The 24,771-nt window shown below is 35.0% G+C and overlaps 2 protein-coding genes across 2 annotated transcripts in view; one reads left to right on the top strand and one right to left on the bottom strand.

Annotated features, from left to right (window-relative positions):
• LOC142232805 (pupal cuticle protein Edg-78E-like) overlaps positions 1 to 24,771 on the top strand; it is a 240,630-nt gene that overhangs the window by 44,958 nt on the left and 170,901 nt on the right. The window lies entirely within an intron of this gene.
• LOC142233998 (G-protein coupled receptor Mth2-like) lies at positions 14,327 to 22,703 on the bottom strand. Its single transcript, XM_075305056.1, has 7 exons — positions 22,335 to 22,703; positions 18,124 to 18,256; positions 17,869 to 18,066; positions 17,609 to 17,800; positions 15,123 to 15,261; positions 14,869 to 15,054; positions 14,327 to 14,798 (listed from the first exon to the last, which is right to left on the bottom strand). The coding sequence occupies exons 1-7, from the start codon at positions 22,656 to 22,658 to the stop codon at positions 14,735 to 14,737; spliced, it is 1,236 nt and encodes a 411-aa protein (XP_075161171.1). The 5' UTR covers positions 22,659 to 22,703; the 3' UTR covers positions 14,327 to 14,734.

Genomic DNA, 24,771 nt, shown 5'->3' with positions numbered 1-24,771 from the left:
TAGCCAAATTTCATCGAAATCGGTTCAGATTTAGATATAGCTCCAATATGTTATATATGTATCGCCCGATTTTCCCAAATTTGGCAATAAGTCCCTTATTTATCAACCGATCTGACTCAAAGTTAGCCAAATCTAATTTTCGATGGCACTTACTATATGTGCACAAAATCATCGAAATCGTATCAGATTTGGCTATAGCTCCAATATATGTGTATCGCCCAATTTTCACAAATTTGACCATAAAACGCTTATTTATCATCCGATCCTACTCAAATTTGGCTTACTTTAATGTTTTATAGTATTGACAATATGTGCAAGATATCATCCAAATCGGTTCCGATTTAGATATAGCTCCCATATATAATAGGTTGGCTGTTAAGTCCCCGGTCTAACAAAGAAAAACACATTTTTTTTGTCAAAATTCGTTTTTGTTATTCAACATAGTTCCCTACAAGAGCGATACAACGATTATAATGACCTTCCAATTTTTTGATACCATTTTGGTAGTACTCCTTCGGTTTTGCCTCAAAATAGGCCTCAGTTTCGGCGATCACTTCTTCATTGCAGCCAAATTTTTTCCCTGCGAGCATCCTTTTGAGGTCTGCACACAAAAATTTTTTTTTCTGATTCAACGCTTATTTATCATCCGATCCTACTCAAATTTGGCTTACTTTAATGTTCTATAGTATTGACAATATGTGCAAGATATCATCCAAATCGGTTCCGATTTAGATATATCTCCCATATATAATAGGTTGGCTGATAAGTCCCCGGTCTAACAAAGAAAAATACATTTTTTTGTCAAAATTCGTTTTTGTTATTCAACATAGTTCCCTTCAAGAGCGATACAACGATTATAATGACCTTCCAATTTTTTGATACCATTTTGGTAGTACTCCTTCGGCTTTGCCTCAAAATAGGCCTCAGTTTCGGCGATCACCTCTTCATTGCAGCCAAATTTTTTCCCTGCGAGCATCCTTTTGAGGTCTGCACACAAAATTTTTTTTTTCTGATTCAATCACAAAATTAAGTGATCCAATTAATTTTGTAATTCAATCACGAACATGATAGTATCAATAACAGTTTTAATTGGGCATAGAAAAAATTCTTGATTAAAAAATTAATTGATTTTTTTCAGCAAATTTCAATTAATTTTTTAATTGATTCAATTAAAAATTTAATCAATTAATTTATTAATTAAAAAGGTAACTATTCTTAATTACTTTCTGAGTTGGCTCAGAGTTTTTATTTGGATTAACAAATGATTGTTTGAAATACATTTTTAATTAAAAATTTAAAAAAAAATGCACTTTTTTTAACTGCACAGAAAAAATGTCACCAAAATATTTCTAATTAAAAAGTTAATTGAAGTTGAAAAAAAAATGTCAATTAATAAATCAATTGATACAATTTACTTTTTAATCAAGTTAGAAATATTAAGTTAATTAAGTCAATGATTGAAACTTAAAAAAAAAATTAATTGATACAATTAACTTTTTAATCAAATTCGGAAGACTAAGTCAGTTGAAGAAAGTGATGAATATTTTTTTAATTTTTAATTTAAAATGTATTTCAAACAATCAATTGTTAATCCAAATAAAAACTCTAAGCCAATTCAGAAAATAATTGAAAATAGTTATATTTTTTAATTAAAAAATTAATTGAGTTTTGCAATCAATATCAATTAAATTTTTAATTGAATCAATTAAAAATTAATTAAAATTTGCTAATGAAATCAATTAACATTTTAATCAAGAGTTTTTCTATGACCAATTAAAACTGTGATTGATACTATCATTTTCGTGATTGAAGACATTTCAATTAAAAAATTAATATGATCAATTAATTTCGTGATTGAATCAGAAATTTTTTTGTGTGTTAATTAGTCTTCCGAATTTGATTAAAAAGTTAATTGTATTAATTAATTTTTTAAAATAAAACTTTAAAATTTTCAATCATTGACTTAATTAACTTAATGTTTCCATCATGATTAAAAAGTTAATTGTATCAATTAATTTATTAATTGAAAAAAATTTCAACTTCAATTAACTTTTTAATTGGAAATATTTTGGTGATATTTTTTTCTGAGTGAGAACAAGAAAAAGTCGCTGGGCGCCAGATTTGGAGAATACGGTGGTTGGGGAAGCAAGCCCAATTCATGAATTTTTGCCATCGTTCTTAATGACTTGTGGCACGGTGCGTTGTCTTGGTGGAACAACACTTTTTATACCCTCCACCATAGGATGGGGGTATATTAACTTTGTCATTCCGTTTGTAACACATCGAAATATTGCTCTAAGACCCCATAAAGTATATATATTCTGGGTCGTGGTGAAATTCTGAGTCGATCTAAGCATGTCCGTCCGTCCGTCCGTCTGTCCGTCTGTCCGGCTGTCCGTCCGTCTGTGGAAATCACGCTAACTTCCGAACGAAACTAGCTATCGACTTGAAACTTGGCACAAGTAGTTGTTATTGATGTAGGTCGGATGGTATTGAAAATGGGCCATATCGGCCCACGTTTACGTATAGCCCCCATATAAACCGATCCCCAAATTTGGCTTGCGGAGCCTTCCGGAGCAGCAAAATTCATCCGATCCGGTTGAAATTTGGTACGTGGTTTAAGTATACGGTCTCTAACAACCATGCAAAAATTGGTCCCTATCGGTCCTTAATTATATATAGCCCCCATATAAACCGATCCCCAGATTTGACCTCCGGAGCCTCTTGGAGGGGCAAAATTCATCCGATCCGGTTGAAATTTGGTACCTGATGTTAGTATACGGTCTCTAACAACCCTGCAAAAATTGGTCCATAAATATATATAGCTCCCATATAAACCGATCCCCAGATTTGACCTCCGGAGCCTCTTGGAGGAGCAAACTTCATCCTACCCGATTGAAATTTGGTACGTGGTGTTAGTATATGGTCTCTAACAACCATGCAAAAACTGGTCCATATCGGTCCATAATTATATATAGCTCCCATATAAACCGATCCCCAGATTTGACCTCCGGAGCCTCTTGGAGGGGCAAAATTCATCCGATCCGTTTGAAATTGGGTACCTGATGTTAGTATACGGTCTCTAACAAGCATGCAAAAATTGGTCCACATCGGTCCATAATTATATATAGCTCCCATATAAACCGATCCCCAGATTTGAACTCTGGAGCCTCTTGGATGAGCAAAATTCATCCGATCCAATTGAAATTTAGTACGTGGTGTTAGTATATGGTCTCTAACAACCATGCAAAAATTGGTCCACATCGGTCCATAATTATATATAGCTCCCATATAAACCGATCCCCAGATTTGACCTCCGGAGCCTCTTGGAGGAGCAAAAGTCATCCGATACGGTTGAAATTTGGTACATTTCGTTAGTATATGGCCTCTAACAGCCATGTAAAAATTGTCAAATTTTATTACTATAGAAAGTTTTGTCAAAATTTCATTTCTATAGAAAGTTTTGTAAAAAGTTTTTTTCTATATCAATGTTTGTCAACATTTTATTTCCATAGAAAATTTTGTCAAAATTTTATTTCTATAGAAAATTTTGTAAAAAATTTATTTCTGTAGAAAATTTTGTCAACATTTTATTTCTATAGACAATTTTGTAAACATTTTATTTCTATAGAACATTTTGTCAACATTTTATTTCTATAGAAAATTTTGTCAACATTTGATTTCTATAGAAAATTTTGTCAAAATTTTATTGCTATAGAAAATTTTGTCAACATTTTACTTCCATAGAAAATTTTGTCAACATTTTATTTCTATAGAAAATTTTGTCAAGTTTTTATTTCTATAGAAAATTTTGTCAAAATTTTATTTCTATAGAAAATTTTGTCAAACTGAATTATATACGTATTTAATCGCCCTTTTTTTTGTTTAATATATACCCCTTATGGACTAACTTACAATTTAGAAGACAGTGTTAAAAAGTTTTACGATACCTTGCCATCGGCAAGTGTTATCGCAACCCAAGTAATTCGATTGTGGATGACAGCCTTTAGTAGAAGATCCTATACAATCCATGGTGGAGGGTACATAAGATTCGGCCTGGCCGAACTTACGGCCGAACTTACGCTCCAATAACGCCATATAATAGTCACTGTTGATGGTTTTTCCCTACTCAAGATAATCGATAAAAATTATTCCATGCGCATCCCAAAAAACAGAGGACATTACTTTGCCAGCGGACTTTTGAGTCTTTCCACGCTTCGGAGACGGTTCACCGGTCGCTGTCCACTCAGCCGACTGTCGATTGGACTCAGGAGTGTAGTGATGGAGCCATGTTTCATCCATTGTCACATATCGACGGAAAACTCGGGTGTATTACGAGTTAACAGCTGCAAGCACCGCTCAGAATCATCAACACACTGAAAAAACAGTGAACCCACCAGGAAGAAAACTTTCGGTTAATTTTAGAAAATTTTGAATATTTGTAGAAAATTTTAACTAAACAGTATTACAAACGTTGGCATCACACCGATGTCATAAAAATAAGTAAATATTTTTCGACAAATACAAGAAAATTTATTAGACATAACCAAGTTTTTTCACTTGTTAAAGAAAATTTTGTAGTTTGAAGAAAAAACTTGGAGTTCAAAATTGCAAGAATGTCTTTAGTGACATACGAAGTTCATGATGGACGCATTTTTGGTAAAATTTACAATTTTAAAGAAATTCTGAACTATTTTGTGGAAGACACAAATTTAGTTAATCTTTATGTTTCATTTGAGTATATTTTTTTCCTCGGGTTTAGTTAATTTAACTAACGTACACAAAAAATTATTAGAGTAAAGAAAACTTTCTCCAAACATAATATTTCTATGAACTAAGATAAAGTTAAATTGGCTTTAGTGAAATAGAGAGTTCACTTTTTTTTGAGTGCACGTTGTTGTTTTTGGTCAAATGTGAGCTCGCGCGGCACCCATTTTGCATAGAGCTTCCGCATATCCAAATATTGATATCTTTAAGGCCTTTGCTATCTCGATCAACTTCATTTTACGGTCATTCAAAATCATTTTGTGGATTTTCCACTGCGTTCACCGTCCTCCGTGCTCATTCCACCACGCTTGAATTTTGCATACCAATCAATTATTATTGATTTCCCTGGGGCAGAGTCCGGAAACTCATTATCAAGCCAAGTTTTTGCTTCCACCGTATTTTTTCCCTTCAGAAAACAGTATTTTATCAAAGCACGAAATTCCTTTTTTTCCATTTTTTTCACAATAACAAGAGTTGCTTCACAAAAGACGCTCTATCTTACAAACTAATTGACTTACAGGCGTCAAATTTTGACACGAATCATTTGAAGGTTGGTACCATATAAAAATAATATGCATTTAATAATAGCGACGCCATCTATATGTCAGACCGGGGACTTATCAGCCAACCTGTTATGTAGCGCCCGATTTTAATGAATTTGTCTCTTATAACCTTACTTTTGAACATAGTGGTCTCATTTATTAACCGATCTTACTCAAATTTAGCACAAGGTAATCTCCTGTAGATTTAGATGTAGCTTCCATATATATGCATCGGCCGTTTTTGAAAAATGTACTCCTTATTACTTTATTTCTGACCATAATAGCCTTATTTAGTGCCCGATCTTACTCTAATTTAGCACAAGGTAATCTTCTGTGGTACCAACCAAATCTGTAAAATATCATCAAAATCGATTCATATTTAGATAGCTCCCATATATATGAATCGATCGATTTTCCCAAATTTGGCCAATACTCTTATTTATTAACCAATGTTGCTCAAATTTCAAATGTATGTATTTAGACTTACATGTAGCTCTTACATAAATCTATTGCCCTATTTTCTTAAATTTGTATTTATTACCACACTAATTGAGCGATTTCTTATTTTTTAATAATGGACTCAATATTAGTGGCATACTAACTCTGTAGGTTCAGAATCGACTATAGCTCCTAATAGCAGACATTTCTTTATGGTTATTTTTAGATCTGTTCTAAAATGGGCTTTCAAGGTCTCTCAATATGCAAATAAAAAGACTTTATTTCATATTTACATCCGACGTTTCGTTGGTGATTTCCAACTTCTTCTGGGATGAATTTTTTATTGAAATATTTAGTCTTTTGTCATATTTTTATACCCTCCATCATAGGATGGGGGTACACTCAAAAAAAAGTGAACTCGCTATTTCACTAAAGCCAATTTAACTATATTTTAGTTCATGAACTTATTATATTTGGTGAAAGTTTCATTTACTCTAATAATTTTTTGCGTACGTTAGTTAAATGAACTAAAAGACGGGAAAAAATTATACACAAGTTGAGGATAGAGATTTACTAAATTCGTATTTGTCATAAAATAGTTCAGTATTTCTTCAAATTTGTAAATTTTACTACAAAAGTGTCCATTATGAACTTCGTATGTCACTAAAGACATTCTTGCAATTTTGAACTCCAATTTTTTCCTTCAAACTACAAAATTTTCTTTAAAAAGTGAAAAAAATTATTTAGGTCTAATAAATTTTCTTGAATTTGTCGAAAAATATTTACTTATTTTTGTGATATCGGCGCGATGCTTGCGCTTGTAATACTGTTTAGTTAAAAATTTCTAAAAATATTCGAAATTTTCTAAAATTAATCAAAAGTTTTCTTCCTGGTGGGTTCACTGTTTTTTCAGTGTATATTAACTTTGTCATTCCGTTTGTAACACATCGAAATATTGCTCTAAGACCCCATAAAGTATATATATTCTGGGTCGTGGTGAAATTCTGAGTCGATCTAAGCATGTCCGTCCGTCCGTCCGTCCGTCTGTTGAAATCACGCTAACTTCCGAACGAAACAAGCTATCGACTTGAAACTTGGCACAAGTAGTTATTATCGATGTAGGTCGGATGGTATTGAAAATGGGCCATATCGGTCCACTTTTACGTATAGCCCCCATATAAAGGGACCCTCAGATTTGGCTTGTGGAGCTTCTAACAGAAGCATATTTCATCCGATCCGGCTGAAATTTGGTATATGGTGTTGGTATATGGTCTCTAACAACCATGCAAAAACTGGTCCACATCGGTCCATAATTCTATATAGCCCCCATATAAACCGATCCCCAGATTTGGCTTGCATAGCCTAAAAGAGAAGCAAATTTCATCCGATCCGGCTGAAATTTGGTACATGGTGTTGGTATATGGCCTCTAACAACCATGCAAAAATGGGTTCACATCGGTCCATAATTATATATAGCCCCCATATAAACCGATCCCCAGATTTGGCTTGCGGAGCCTCAAAGAGAAAAAAATTTCATCCGATCCGGCTGAAATTTGGTATATGATGTTGGTATATGGTCTCTAACAACCATGCAAAAATTGGTCCATACCGGTCCATAATTATATATAGCCCCCATATAAACCGATCCCCACATTTGGCTTGCGGAGCCTCAAAGAGAAGCAAATTTCATCCGATCCGGCTGAAATTTGGTACATAATGTTGGTATATGGTCTCTAACAACCATGCAAAAATTGGTCCACATCGGTCCATAATTATATATAGACCCCATATAAACCGATCTCCAGATTTGGTTTGCGAAGCCTCAAAGAGAAGCAAATTGCATCCGATCCGGCTGAAATTTGGTACATGGTTTTGGTATATGGTCTCTAACAACCGTGCAACAATTGGTCCACATCGGTCCATAATTATATATAGCGCCCATATAAACCGATCCCCAGATTTGGGTTGCGGAGTCTCAAAGAGAAGCAAATTTCATCCGATCCGCCTGAAATTTGGTACATGATATTGGTATATGGTCTATAACAACCATGCAAAAATTGGTCCACATCGGTTCATAATTATGTATAGCCCCCATATAAACCGATCCCCAGATTTGGCTTGCGAAGTCTCCAAGAGAAGCAAATTTCATCCAATCCGGTTGTAATTTGGAACATGGTGTTAGTATATGATCTTTAACAACCGTGCCAGAATTGGTCCATATCGGTCCATAATTATATATAGCCCCCATATAAAACGTTCTCCAGATTTGACCTCCGGAGCCTCTTGGAGGAGCAAAATTCATCCGATCCGGTTCAAATTAGGAACGTGGTGGTTGTATATGGTCTCTAACAACCATACCAAAATTGGTCCAATCACACAAAAATTGGTCCATATCGGTTCATAATCATGGTTGCCACTAGAGCCAAAAATGATCTACCAAAATTTTATTTCTATAGAAAATTTTGTCAAAATTTTATTTCTAGATAAAATTTTGTTAAATTTTTATTAAAATTTTCATCATTGTCAAAATTTTATTTCTATAGAAAATTTTGTCAAAATTTTATTTCTATAGAAAATTTTGTTCAAATTTTATTCGGTTCATAATCATGGTTGCCACTCGAGCCAAAAATAATTTACCAAGATTTTATTTCTATAGAAAATTTTGTCAAAAGTTTATTTCTATAGAAAATTTTGTTAAAATTTTATTTCCGTAGAAATTTTTGTCAAAATTTTCTTTCTATAGCAAATTTTGTCAAAATTTTTATTTCTATAGAAAATTTTGTGAAAATTTTATTTCTTTTTGTTTGTTATTGTTGGCTTCTCTTCAATCGTTATTATTGTTTCTTTTTTTGATCTCAGCTTAAAGCCATGCATTGACTAAACTACAAGTGTAGCTTAACCAACAGAGGAAAAGTATGCTTGTCAAATTTATTTGGGCAAAGCCCTATAGACTGCAAGATGGTTGGATGTACAGCTGTTTCGGAATTACCACATTCCTCATCAGCATCCTCTACTTGCAGCAAAACTATCAACCAATTATCAGAATAAATTCGGGTAATTCACTCAACCCAACGTGAACTACACTTGAACCTCCCGAAAAAGGGTTTGATAGTCGGCTACTGCCTAAACAAATTTGCCAGCATATCTCTTTTCCTTTGCCAAACTCAAATCATCGATTTGTATGTATTTGGCTGGGTTTGTTTTTGAGCGTGCTTCCTCTATCTTCATTCGTTTTGTTTGTTATGAAGATAGAGGAAGCACGCTCAAAAACAAACCCAGCCAAATACATACAAATCGATGATTTGAGTTTGGCAAAGGAAAAGAGATATGCTGGCAAATTTGTTTAGGCAGTAGCCGACTATCAAACCCTTTTTCGGGAGGTTCAAGTGTAGTTCACGTTGGGTTGAGTGAATTACCCGAATTTATTCTGATAATTGGTTGATAGTTTTGCTGCAAGTAGAGGATGCTGATGAGGAATGTGGTAATTCCGAAACAGCTGTACATCCAACCATCTTGCAGTCTATAGGGCTTTGCCCAAATAAATTTGACAAGCATACTTTTCCTCTGTTGGTTAAGCTACACTTGTAGTTTAGTCAATGCATGGCTTTAAGCTGAGATCAAAAAAAGAAACAATAATAACGATTGAAGAGAAGCCAACAATAACAAACAAAACGAATGAAGATAGAGGAAGCACGCTCAAAAACAAACCCAGCCAAATACATACAAATCGATGATTTGAGTTTGGCAAAGGAAAAGAGATATGCTGGCAAATTTGTTTAGGCAGTAGCCGACTATCAAACCCTTTTTCGGGAGGTTCAAGTGTAGTTCACGTTGGGTTGAGTGAATTACCCGAATTTATTCTGATAATTGGTTGATAGTTTTGCTGCAAGTAGAGGATGCTGATGAGGAATGTGGTAATTCCGAAACAGCTGTACATCCAACCATCTTGCAGTCTATAGGGCTTTGCCCAAATAAATTTGACAAGCATACTTTTCCTCTGTTGGTTAAGCTACACTTGTAGTTTAGTCAATGCATGGCTTTAAGCTGAGATCAAAAAAAGAAACAAAATTTTATTTCTATAGAAAATTTTGTTAAAATTTTATTTCTGTAGAAAATTTTGTCAAAATTTTATGTCTACTTTGTCAAACTGAATTATAACGTATTGGATCGATCTTTTTTGATTTAATATATACCACGTATGGACTTACATACAATTTAGAAGATGGTGTTAGGAGGTTTTAAGATACCTTGCCATCGGCAAGCGTTACCGCAACTTAAGTAATTCGATTCTGGATGGCAGTGTTTAGAAGAAGTTTCTACGCAATCCATGATGGAGGGTACATAAGCTTCGGCCTGGCCGAACTTACGGCCGTATATACTTGTTTAAAATTAATTTTAAATTGTAAAAAGTAACGGCACAGGAACACCACGACATTAAACAAATATTTAAAATAATTTCAAAAATAATTACAAAACTAAATTAAAATATCACAGATGTTTTTCCTTATGACTACGATCATAGAAGATTGGACGTAAACTGTTCAGATTGTGATAAAACTCCCATAACCATGTACTCATTAATGTTCTTAAATATGGAAATGCGGGTTTTCCCCAAACCTGTACCATTGATACCCCACAAACAATGTTTACTAATTCAGTAGTGGTGGTTTAGGGTATGACATAGTCGGCCCCGCCCGACTTTCTACTTTACTCACTTGTTTAAATTTGTTCATGTCAAAAAACAATACAAGTATATTTAGAATGTAAAATTAATTGTCAATGATTTAAATGCCATGAATACATTTGGCACACTCAAAGAAATTTATTACTATACAATGGTTGCTTAAATAGATGTTAAAATAACTAAACGTATATTCTTGTAGTAAGCAAATGTTCCTTATAGTAAAGAAACATATTTTTGACTTAAACACTGAAAAAACAGTGAACACACCAGGGAGAAATCTTTTTGTTAACTTTAGAAAATTTTGAATATTTTTAGAAAATTTTAACTAAACAGTATAACAATTGCTAGCATCACGCCGATATCACAAAAAAAAGTAAATATTTTTCGACAAATTCAAGAAAATTTATTAGACATCATTAATTTTTTTTCACTTGTTAAAGAAAATTTTGTAGTTTGAAGGAAAAAATTTGAGTTCAAAAATGCAAGAATGTCTTTAGTGACATACGAAGTTCATGATGTACGCATTTTTGGCAAAATTTACAAATTTAAAGAAATAATGAACTATTTTGTGAGAAGTACGAATTTAGTAAATCTTTTTGTTTAATTTGTATATATTTTTCCCCGTTTTTTAGTTCATTTAACTAACGTACGTAAAAAATTATTAGAGTAAAGGAAACTTTCCCGAAACATAATATTTCCATGAACTAAAATAAAGTTAAATTGGCGTTAGTGAAATAGAGAGTTCACTTTTTTTTGAGTGAAGAAATCATATATAACCCTTTCCGACCGTGTACGCACAGTTGTGCGAGTAAGTTTAAGTCTCTATAATTTCTTTAATATATGACGTACTGCGAAAAGAGCGGCAAAAAAAATAATTGTGTATGCTCTCTCTTTGTCTAAGAATGTGAAGAACCGTTATAAATATTTGTTTTTCATATTAATTTTGTAGTTTCAGCAGTGTACTTTGCGCATTTGTAAAAATGAGTGGAAGTGGTAAGTTTGCAAATAAATTTAAATTATTTAAATTGTGGAATATTTCATCAAACAATAAGAAAACATATTAAATATTATATGCAAACAGTAACATCGTGATTATTTTGTGTTTTTTTTTTTTGATATTTTTACGTCAAATTTGTTTGAAGTGCTACAATTGTGCGTGTTAGGCCTTTATTCTAAAAATAAATTAAAATTTATTGTTCTTTTTCTAAGGTGAACTAACTGCCCTGCCAGCATTTCAAAGTTCCATTTCATCCTCATCGCTACCACAGACTCGTAAATGTCACCACAACCATCGCGAACTGTGATGGGGAAGCATATCAAAAAGTACAAAATGTACATGAAAGTATTTTGCCATCACTACTGTTAGAAGAGCCATTTTATTTTTTGTGAAACGCCAAGCGCAACCAGCTTGTTATATTTTATTTAAATAAAAACGAAAATAAAGTTCTGAAAACATAGATATTACGCTTAAAATTGTGAAAGGTATATGGTGAACAATTTTCGACTTTCCAAATAGAATAAAGTGATCGTTTTTCAAATATTTTTCCAGGCACGCTGTCTCCATCGAAAATAAATAAACTGGCTGATAGACGCTGCAATATGTAACTTGCTACATAAAACTCAACATCATTCTTTTATTAATGCAAAAAATTATGTTAAATGTGATGAGATAAACCGAAAAATGTTATATTTATAAGAAATTGTAAATGTTTAATCAAATCAAAAAAGATCTACACAATCGTGTTTTACTCAACCACAATGATTCTTCTACAATTACCTTAAAATGCACTTTTTCTGATAGTTTGCAGGGGTTCTTATTGGCGTCCTTCGAAATTGATCTAAATAGGCACCTAATAATTGCACTGATGAGAAACTTTTTCGTAGTAACTTGGCGTGGTACAACTTCTCAATAGTGACGGCGCTTTTCCGACGAGTTTTTGATTTCGTATATGATTGTTTTCGACGTAGTGGGGATTCTCAGAAGTGCCCCCAAATTCAAAAAATGTTGGCAGGGTGAAGACGCTATCTTAGCTGAAATTCGGATTTCGAAGACTTTAGTAGTGATGATGAGTGTGCGGATGCCACTTGGGAGTTACCCGTTGCAACAAATAATTTGGCAGACCAGGAAAGCGACAATGAAGACGAGGTAAATGCTGTTTTAGAGACACCAGCAGATGAAGGTCACACTACCAATCTACGTGTTATTTGGAGAAAAAGACCGTTTGAGATTCTGTTGGAAAGCAGCTCTTGTGAAACTGTGGACACAAACACACCTATAAAGATCCCTTATGATTATTTTTCCGTATATTTCAATGATGAGTTTTTTGAAAAAGTAACGGAGTACACAAACAGGTACCATCTTGCCGAGATGGGGAGCATTAAAGTGCTGGGAGCATCAGTAGGTGAAATGAAAATTTTTTTTGGTATCGTCCTTGCGATGGGCTTTATCAAGGCAAGACTACACCACTTCCATGCACGAATTTAGGCATAGGACCAGGCTTTGGTTTGCTTTTGGCTGAAACACTTCCTGAAGGTTCCAAACTGGTTTGTGACCGTTATTTTACGACAATACCACTACTAAAAGCTCTGTTGGAACGTGGAATCTATGCTAATGGAACAATAATGAGGAATAGAATAAAAAACGTTGCATTTCACGAATGAGAAACACATGAAAAGAGGTGACATGGAGGAATTTTGTCATAGTGAAGACAATATTGTCTTGGTGCAGTGGAAGGATGCAAAGTCGGTAATTCTTGCATCTTCAGTTTACGGGTGTGGCCCAGTTGAACAAGTGAAACGTTGGAAAAAAAAAGAGAAAAGGTAGTTATGTGGAAGTTCCAGCTCCAAGGATAGTCAGGGAATACAACAAGTCTATGGGCGGCGTTTATGATTGCGATCACTTAATGGAATCATACAGGTCATTTTTTAAAACTCGAAAATGGACTTTAAAAGTTTTTATATATTTCATTGATCGTTGCAAAATAAATTCCCAACCTCGAAAAAATACTCATGACTTGTTGAGTTTTAAAATGGCACTAGCTAAACAACTAGTATGTATATAAAAAAAAAAAACAAAATATTGAATATGAAGACGAAGATGAAGATGAAGACGGAGAACCCCAGAATGGTACAAAAAAATATCGTCCATCCGAACAACCACGCCAAGACAAAAGACTTGATGGATACAAACACTGGCCTCTTGAGCATGATTTGTCTTCAGCAAGATGCTGCCGACTTGTCGGATGTAAATCAAGAACGCGTACATATTGTTCAAAATGTAAAGTATATTTATGTCTAAGTAAAAAACAAAATAGTTTCGTAAAATACCACACTGAAAAATATGAATAATATATGAATATCAATTGTTTCAAAAAGATTGCTTTTTTTATTTGGGAATTAAACCGGACTGCAACAATTGTGCGTATCCTGAAAAAACAGGATACAGGATCAAACTGAACGAACTTAATAATTCAAAATGTTCTATGTACACATAAATAACAGAATTCAAAAATTTAGGAATTCTATCACGTGGATCGGCTATAGGTCGGAAAGGGTTAAATTAACTGAGATGATGAATCTTTGGATTTAAGACTAAGGCTATGGTCACACTAGGCAAATATTTGCCCAAAATGAGTGTCAATCATTTTTCTAGAACCATTTTCCAAATATCTGAATACGGTTATTGGAAAATAATCCTACCATGATGTTATATATCCAATATGAGCTAAATATGTTTTCTGGTTCGGTTGTGGCGACGGATTCTTTTTTGATTTCTGTCAAATATTTGCCCAGTGGGACCATATTATAAGGCTTGTTTTGAGGTTTTTGCATATTTGATTTAAAGTTATGTTTGAAATTAAGAAAAAAATTGTTGTCCTCAAGTATCTGTTACAAATTTGGTTTTTAAACTGACATTTATTTTTACGAGAAAATATTCGTTAATATAATGCAAAAAGAGAACAAATATTAGATAAATTAAATATACCTATATCCCAATTTGAATTTTATAAAGCGTAAACTTAAAGCTAAATAGGCCCCTGCAAAATGTCTTCATTTTAAAGAAGCAGCTTCTTTGGCTCGGAATCAATACCAAAATCCTTAAGGTGAACATATTTGAACCAAGTAAACTTTATTTTTGTGTCCGTTTATGACTTTCCCTCCAAAAATGCAATTTTTTTATTTTTACAATCTCAGAATTAGATAATATTTGGTGTGGTACGTTCACATATTGCTCTCAGTTTTTTATTCGGTGTTATTCAATTTGTTCCATATTATATTTATTACAAATCGAATCATTGCGAATTTAATTGCAAGGTGTAGACGTTTCCACTGTGGTAGAACAGGTCTTATAGAATTTATGGCCAATTCTAAAATGGTTCAAAAAAAAATTACTATTAATGTCTTCTATTAAATGTGTATTTGCTATTGTTCACGTACCTGTTTTTGACCATATTCCAAACATTACGTTTCAACACAAATAACTTAAAAATTAATGGCGCCTCCAGTGATAGAAAAATATATTTGAATAAAATGTAGTATTTGATATTTTTGAAAAATACCAATAGAAAAAATAATATCCTTGGAATACCCATCATGAAAAATATACTCAAAATAATGGTTGCACTGAAAAATTTGGATAATAATCCAGAATAAATATTAATGTCAAAAACTCATATAACTAAGATACTCACGTTTCTGTTGCCAGATTTTCATCCTGTCTCGCTTTGGCCACATTAAAACGAGTTTTACAGATTTTATATGTCAAATTCATGAAAGTGAAACAGCTAAAAAACAAAATTATGACAACTGGTGCCAATGACCAAATCTTACCTGTAAATTAATAAGACAAAAAAAAAATGGTTTAAAATAATAACTAATAATAATGCAGATGAAAAAAATACATGGAATTGCAGTCACCTCAAACATGTTTCAAACTCATAATGTTACTTTTCACGGGAAAGGTGCTTCTCACAAAAATATTGTTTTCTCACCAAACATGTACAGGCTCACCGATATACAAGAAAATAAAAAGCCTGTGACAAATATGTTACATGTTCCCCATAAAAAAGTAACATTATGAGTTTGAAACATGTTTGAGGTGATCATGTGCCTTTTGTTGCGTGCAGATTCAATAGCGTTTGTGATTGCGCAAAACAAAAAATGGTAAGTTAATTATTTATTTTATTATTTATTATGTTATATTATTATACCCTCCGCCATAGGATGGGGGGTATATTAACTTTGTCATTCCATTTGTAACACATCGAAATATTGCTCTAAGACCCCATAAAGTATATATATTCTGGGTCGTGGTGAAATTCTGAGTCGATCTGAGCATGTCCGTCCGTCCGTCAGTCCGTCTGTTGAAATCACGCTAACTTCCGAACGAAACAAGCTATCGACTTGAAACCTGGCACAAGTAGTTGTTATTGATGTAGGTCGGATGGTATTGCAAATGGGCCATATCGGTCCACTTTTACGTATAGCCCCCATATAAACGGACCCCCAAAATGTGGCTTGCGAGGCCTCTAAGAGAAGCAAATTTCATCCGATCCGGCTGAAATTTGGTACATGGTGTTAGTATATGGTCTCTAACAACCGCGTAAAAATTGGTCTATATCGATCCACGGAGCCACCGTGGTGCAATGGTTAGCATGTCCGCCTTGCATACACAAGGTCGTGGGTTCGATTCCTGCTTCGACCGAACACCAAAAAGTTTTTCAGCGGTGGATTATCCCACCTCAGTAATGCAGGTGACATTTCTGAGGGTTTCAAAGCTCCTCTAAGTGGTTTCACTGCAATGTGAAACGCCGTTCGGACTCGGCTATAAAAAGGAGGTCCCTTGTCATTGAGCTTAACATGGAATCGGGCAGCACTCAGTGATAAGAGAGAAGTTCACCAATGTGGTATCACAATGGACTGAATAGTCTAAGTGAGCCTGAAATATCAGGCTGCCACCTAACCTAACCTATCGGTCCATAATTATATATAGCCCCCATATAAACCGATCCCCCGATTTGGCTTGCGGAGCCTTTAAGAACAGCAATTTTCATCCGATCCGGCTGAAATTTGGTACATGATGTAGGTATATGGTCTCTAACAACCATGCGAAAATTGGTCCATATCGGTCCATAATTATATATAGCCCTCATATAAACCGATCACCCGATTTGGCTTGCGGAGCCTCTAAGAGAAGCAAATTTCATCCGATCCGGCTGAAATTTGGTACATGGTGTTAGTATATAGTCTCTAACAACCATGCGAAAATTGGTCCATATCGGTCCATAATTATATATAGCCCCCATATAAACCGACCACCAGATTTGACCTCCGGAGCCTCTTGGAAGACCAAAATTTATCTGATTCTGTTGAAATTTGGTACATGGTGTAAGTATATGGTATCTAACAACCATGCAAAAATTGGTCCACATCGGTCTATAATTATATATAGCCCCCATATAAACCGATCCCTCGATTTGGCTTGCGGAGCCTCTAAGAGAAGCAAATTTCATCCGATCCGGCTGAAATTTGGTACATGGTGTTAGTATATGGTCTCTAACAACCATGCAAAAATTGGTCCATATCGGTCCATAATTATATGTAGCCCCCATATAAACCGACCACCAGATTTGACCTCCGGAGCCTCTTGGAAGACCAAAATTTATCTGATTCTGTTGAAATTTGGTACGTGATGTTAATATATGGCCTCAAACACCCATGCAAAAATTGGTCGATATCGGTCCATAATTATATATAGGCCCCATATAAACCGATCCCCAGATTTGACCTCCGGAGCACCTTGGAAGAGCAAAATTCTTCCCATTCGGTTGAAATTTGGTACGTGATGTAAGTATAGGTATCCAACAACCATGCAGGAATTGGTTCCTATCAGTCCATAATAATATATAGCTCCCATATAAACCAATCCCCAGATTTGACCTCCGCTGCCTTTTGGAGAAGCAAAATTCATCCGATCTGGTTGAAATTTGGTACGTGGTGGTAGTATTTGATACTTAACAACCCTGTGAGTTAAAATTTGTGGATGACAGTCTTTCGTAGAAGTTTCCACGCAATCCATGGTGGAGGGTACATAAGATTCGGCCTGGCCGAACTTACGGCCGTATATACTTGTTATTTATTTATTTTTTTAACCAAACTAAAACCCAACAACACTTACTTTGTGTTAAAATGTACAACACATAAAATGGTATTGGTGTACTCCAAACGTATATGGCATAAATTGTATAACGCGTTTTGTCACAACTCAAGGACTCGACAGAATGCAATCCATTGAATGTTATCCAAATTTCGAAGAAAATTACGCTCATCCATAGAAATGTAACCATAAGAAAGTAGGAGCAGAAGAAAACTAATACAATTTCAATTTAAAGTAATTTAGATTTTTTTTATATAAAATTAAACCATATTTATACTTACCAATAATATATGATAGCATTTTAAATGTGTCATATGAATTCCAAATAATATTGACATAGGTTATCATTGAAGTGTGTCCCACAACCAATGATGTTAGATACCATATAAATATTTTCAAACGCATATTGTCTCTAAGGTCCTTTATGGCAAAATATATGAATATAGTTGCAATTAGAAGTAAAAATGAGATGGTTAAACCTGAGAAGAAAAAAAGTGGTGTGCTTAAATTTAAATGTAACCCTAAATTCTCCTTACCTGTTATTATTAAATATCTAGAGAAAATGTGCCATGTATGTTGAGTATCGCAATTCAAAGGAAGCATTCTATGTTGATCCGAGGTATTTTTGTAGTCATTGGAAAAACAATATTCGGGGATGCTAAATGTGGACTTAAAAAAAAAAACAAGTATAAACGGTCGTAAGTTCGGCCAGGTCGAATCTTATGTACCCTCCACCATGGATTGTGTAGAAACTTCTACGAAAGACTATCATATACAATCGAATTACTTGGGTTGTGTTATCTTAAAACTTCTTAACATCGTTAGTTAGTCCATACGTGGTATATTAGACCAAAAAGGTATGTATAGGTAAGTCTACAAATAATTACGAATCGATATGGACTTTTGCACGGTACGTAGAGAGCCAGAATTGAAATATGGGGCTCGCTTATATGGGGGCTATATACAATTATGAACTTGATATCGACCAATTTTTGTGTGATTGGGGATCTATTTATCTGAGGGCTATATATAACTATAGACCGATATGCACCTAATTAGGCATGGTTGTTAACGTCCATATACTAGCACAATGTACCAAATTTCAACTGACTCGGATGAAATTTGCTCTTCCAAGTGGCTCCAAAACCAAATCTAGGGATCGGTTTATATGGGGGCTATATATGATTATGGACCACTTTTGGCATGGTTGTTAAATATCATATACTACCACCACGTACCAAATTTCAATCAGATCGGATGAATTTTGCTTCTCCAAAAGGCACCGGATGTCAAATCTGGGGATCGGTTTATATGGAGGATATATATAATTATGGACTGATATGAACCAATTCCTGCATGGTCGTTGGATACTATATACTAACATCATGTACCAAATTTCAACCAAATCGGTTGAATTTTGCTCTTCCAAGGGGTTCCGGAGGTCAAATCTGAGGATCGGTTATATGGGGGCTATATATAATTATGGACCGATTTCGACCAATTTTTGCATTCGCGTTTGAAGCCATATATTAACACCACGTACCAAATTTCAACTGAATCAGATGAATTTTGGTCTTCCAAGAGGCTCCGCAGGTCAAATCTGGTGATCGGTTTATATGGGGGCTATATATAATTATTGACCGATGTGGATCAATTTTTGCATAGTTGCTAGAGACCATGTACCAAATTTCAGCCCGATCGGATAAAGTTTGCTTCTCTTAGAGGCTCCGCAAACCAAATCGGAGGATCGGTTTATATAGGGGCTACATATAATTATGGACATATGTGGACCACTTTTTGCATGATTGTTAGAGATCATATGCTGACACCATGTCCTAAATTTCAGTCGGATCCGATGAAAATTGCTTCTCTTAAAGGATCCCCAAGCCAAATTTGGGGGTCCGTTTATATGGGGGCTATACGTAAAAGTGGACCGATATGGCCAATTTGCAATACCATCTGACCTATATCAATAACAACTACTTGTGCCAAGTTTCAAGTCGATAGCTTGTTTCGTTCGGAAGTTAGCGTGATTTCAACAGACGGACGGACATTCTCAGATCGACTCAGAATTTCACCACGACCCAGAATATATATACTTTATGGGGTCTTAGAGCAATATTTCGATGTGTTACAAACGGAATGACAAAGTTAATATACCCACATCCTATGGTGGAGGGTATAATAAAGCCTGATGGTCTGCGTCTTCTTATTCCCTTTGTAGAATTAATAAAATCGGAAAGATATTAGTCTTCAATATACAATTTTATCGACGAATTTATCACTTAAGTGACATCTTTTGGCAAAAAAAAATCTCCCAATAAATTTCCTTATCCATAAGAACACGCAGAGAAGGAATATGATCACCTCAAACATGCTTCAGAGCAAAATGTTATTTTTGTATGATGACCATGTAACATGTTTGTCACTAAAATGTTATTTTCTCGTCAAATATAACCTTTCTTGCCGAAATCAGATACATGATTTCCGAGAAAATAACATGGTTGCTAAAACCATGTTACATGGTCACCACCCAAAAATAACATTTTGCTCTTAAATATGTTTGAGGTGATCATATTCCTTCTCTGGGTGAACAGTGTGTAAAAATTTCGTGTTATATATCTTTGTAGTTGGCAAAATAGTGGTTAAGAAAAATTTTGCGAATTCGGAAAACATGGGGGCATGTTTTATTAAAAACTTTTGGATTAAACTTAAGTTATTCACATTTTAAAAACGAAAGCGAAATGAAACTGCAAGATCATTTTCTTAGGACCTAATAGACCGTTTAAAACCGGTTAGATTGGTAACCTCAAACGGAAGTTGGGTCTTCTTCAAATATTTTACATAAATCTGCGGCTGCGATATGAACGCGATTTAACCCATAAGCCTTATTGTATTTCTCTTTTACACCAAATTTATAACAAATTTAATACTATGTGATTGAAGGTGGAAATATCCCCAGAAAAATCGTTATCCCCAGCCAAATCCCTAGATCCCCAAAGTGAAAAAAATATCCCCAACCACGAGAAAAAATCCTCAGTTTGTTTTGGAAAAAACAAAACTATCCAAATTAATGTCTACAATCTTTGAAAGTTTTTTCTTCAGAAAGTTATACTATGTTTTATTGAAACCATTTAGAAGAATATAGCGTAATTTTTTTAACAAAAGCGAAATGAAACTACAAGAAAACCAGCTACTTTTGGCGTTTCAGTGGAATAAAAGCGTTCGTTTCGGATAAGAAAAATTGCCTATAACGTATGAAGTTGTGATGTCAGAAAGCGATTTAGACAAAAAAAAAATTGCGTCTTATTGTTCGTCACTCTTCCACTTTCTAGAACAAATTTAATACGTACTTTGTGATTGAAGAAAAATCCCCAAATTACTACTTTATCCCCATCTAAATCCTTTGTCCGCAAAATAAAAAACAACCCCCTAATCTGAACAATGGTCACGAGTTTCGAAGCTCCGCGATCGTACCTTTAGAGCATTTCTTCCGACTCAATCGACACGAGTCTTTTTTTTTTTTGAGTGATTGACAAATTGTGTGAAATCCAACGTGAATAGATGTTTTTTGACAGTCTAATGTTCATGCAATATTGAATGTATGTTGGTCCCGTTAATGATTTAGGTTGTCTCGCGACGATCTTGCAATATCACTTGACCAACAGCATCAATGGTTTGCGCAACAAGAACTGATTTTGGACGACTTTCACGAAATTCGTCTAGGAGTGAATAAACACAGGTCTTTGACGGAGCTTCATCGCAAGAAAGTTGAATTAAGCTCATCGATGTACTGTTAATGAGTTAATCCACATCGAAAGTTGTAAAAAATAATCGCACAAAAATATTTACGATATCAGTTGCAGGTTGTAACACTAGTTTTGCCCAATCTCGAACTATAAAAAAGCAACACTTGTACCTCAGTTTGATGTGGTGTAAATTCCTCCAGTGATCATTCTTTTGAGATCTGACAGCAGTAAATAGCCTTGTAGCGGTTAGTGAGACAGAGGGAGATGCTTATAGAGAACGGACAGGAGCCACCGTGGTGTAATTGTTAGCACGTCGGCCTTGCATGCAAAGGGTTATGGGTTCAATTCCCTCTCAGTAATGCTGGTGACATTTCTGAGTGCTTCAAAGTGGTTTCACCTCAATATGAAACGCCGTTCGGACTCGACTATAAAAAGAAGGTAATGGGCTGCCACTATACGTAACCTTATTGGCGGTTAGCGAGACCGAGGGAGATGCTTATAGAGATCAGACAGGAGAAACCGTGCTGTAATTGTTAGCAAAGGGTTATGGGTTCAATTCCCTCTCCGCAATGCTGGTGACATTTCTGAGTGTTTCACAGTGGTTTCACCTCAATCGGAAACGCCGTTCTGACTCGGCTATAAAATGAGGTAACGGTTTGCCACTACACGTAACCAATGTTTAACGGACGGATCAGAGCCCATTTCGAGCATACCGCTCATTTGCATAACAGCCATCATTTAAAAGCCTTCTCAGTCCCCTCAGTACTCTATTAAACATACTGATCTATATTCTGTTCTTGATGAGAAGGCATAATGCTGTCTGGGCTTATATTTAGAGAGGTACATATTGCACAGATATCAAAATGTAAGAAGTCGAATGGAATTGAATCATTGATTTTATTTGGATCGAAACCGAACGTTTCTTAGATTGTAAACTCATTACGTCATGAATATATCAAACCCATCATTAATCACGTTTCAGTTATCGTAAAACTCACTTCTGTGCCATTAAATTTATTTGTAACTCGCCAAGATATTTCCAAATCATTTGATTTCAAACATGGTACATTAACGTCATGCCAAAACTTCACCATAAGTTTCATATATCGGTGGTTGCCATTAAATCGAGTCAATTTTGAATCAAGCGACAGATTAAAGTATTTCCATATCAGTTGACATTTTGCCGGATTTATGCGATGGAAATCTGTTGAATTGCAACATGACTGGATGCATTGAGCTTCTTCGGTGTTGCATGTTTGTCTTGTGGATGATATGAGATTAGCATAGAAAATTAACATGAGATACACTGGCCAACGAATCATAGCTTAGGAATTACTGTCCTAAAACCCGATATAGATATTGTTCAATGATTGAAGAAACTGACGAGAATGTGAATAAAGATATTTTATTTGTTTGCTACAATATTTACTGGCGATCTGCCTTTATGCGTTTATTAAAGATATAAAACCGCGTTGACCGCAATCATATGTAAATATTTTTTAATAATTAACAAACGATATGAAATACCCAGTCTAAGATAAGACTGGGAAAGCAGGCAGGCACTAAAGTATTTTAGGACTTAAAACAATAAGAGATGAATAAGTATTCAAAAGTTGTCGGATTTTTTCGCATCAGCTGGAATTTTGAAATCAATCTATGATTGATCTGAAAGACAATCTAACCTGCCAACGGATTTAATAATTGGTGCAAGGGTTGAATTCTCCCAGGGATCTCTTCTTATAAACTCCACCCAGAACTCTGAAATGTTGGACGTGTTGAAAAAGCATGATAATAATTTTGGACATTGCCATGCCCACTTGCTGATATAGGTTAGGTTAAAGTGGCAGCCCGATTACGATTCAGGCTCACTTAGACTATTCAGTCCATTGTGATGATCTTGCTGATATAAGGTTTACTAATACGAAATATAACAAGTATATATGGCCGTAAGTTCGGCCAGGCCGAATCTTATGTACCCTCCACCATGGATTGCGTAGAAACTTCTACGAAAGACTGTCATCCACAATCGAATTACTTGGGTTGTGGTATCTTAAATCGTTTTCTAAATTGTGAGTTAGTCTATACGTGGTATATATTAGACAAAAAAGGTATGTATAGGTAAGTCTACAAATAATTACGAATCGATATGGACTTTTGCACGGTACGTAGGGAGTCACAATTGAAATATGGGGGTCGCTTATATGGGGGCTATATACAATTATGAACTTGATATGGATCAATTTTTGTTTGATTGTGGATCAATTTATGTGAGGGCTATATATAACTACAGACCGATATGGACCCAGTTAGGCATGGTTGTTAACGGCCATATACTAGCACAATGTACCAAATTTCAACTGACTCGGATGAAATATGCTTCTTCAAGAGGCTCCAAAACCAAATCTCGGGATCGGTTTATATGGGGCTATATATTATTATGGACTGATATGGACCACTTTTGGCATCGTTGTTAAATATCATATACTAACATCACGTACCAAATTTCAACCGAATCAGATGAATTTTGGTCTTCCAAGAGGCTCCGAAGGGCAAATCTGGTGATCGGTTTATATGGGGCTATATATAATTATGGACCGATGTGGACCAATTTTTGCATGGTTGTTAGAGACCATATACTAACACCATGTACCAAAATTCAGCCGGATCGGATGAAATTTGCTTCTCTTAGAGGCTCCGCAAGCCAAATCGGGGGATCGGTTTATATGGGGGATATATATAATTATTGACCGATGTGGACCAATTTTTGTATGGTTGTTAGAGACCATATACTAACACCATGTACCAAATTTCAGGCGGATCGGATGAAATTTTCTTCTCTTAAAGTCTCCGCAAGCCAAATCTGGGAATCGGTTTATATGGGGGCTATATATAATTATGGACAGATGTGGACCAATTTTTGCATGGTTGTTGGAGACCCTATACTAACACCATGTACCAAATTTCAGCCGGATCGGATGATATTTGCTTCTCTTAGAGGCTCCGAAAGCTAAATCGGGGGATCGGTTTATATGGGGGCTATATATAATTGTGAACCGATAAGGACCAATTTTTGCATGGTTGTTAGAGACCATATACTAACACCATGTACCAAATTTCAGCCGGATCGGATGAAATTTGCTTCTCTTAGAGGGTCTGCAAGCCAAATTTGGGGGTCCGTTTATATGGGGGCTATACGTAAAAGTGGACCGATAAGGCCCATTTGCAATACCATCCGACCTACATTAATAACAACTACTTGTGCCGAGTTTCAAGTCGATAGCTTGTTTCGTTCGGAAGTTAGCGTGATTTCAACAGACGGACGGACATGCTCAGATGACTCAGAATTTCACCACGACCCAGAATATATATACTTTATGGGGTCTTAGAGAAATATTTCGATGTGTTACAAACGGAATGACAAAGTTAATATACCCC

Source organism: Haematobia irritans, chromosome 4, assembly GCF_050003625.1.
Source record: "Haematobia irritans isolate KBUSLIRL chromosome 4, ASM5000362v1, whole genome shotgun sequence".
NCBI lineage: Eukaryota > Metazoa > Arthropoda > Insecta > Diptera > Muscidae > Haematobia > Haematobia irritans.
This window is presented reverse-complemented; position numbering and strand designations above follow the sequence as displayed.

Excerpts from the sequence above, each read along its gene's own strand:
- LOC142233998 (XM_075305056.1), bottom strand. The coding sequence starts at position 22,658 with ATGATTCGTTGGCCAGTGTATCTCATGTTAATTTTCTATGCTAATCTC. Across the intron at positions 18,067-18,123 it reads TAGATATTTAATAATAACAG|GTTTAACCATCTCATTTTTA; the intron begins GTAAGGAGAATT and ends TTTTCTTCTCAG. Across the intron at positions 15,055-15,122 it reads GAAAATCTGGCAACAGAAAC|TGCAACCATTATTTTGAGTA; the intron begins GTGAGTATCTTA and ends CAAATTTTTCAG.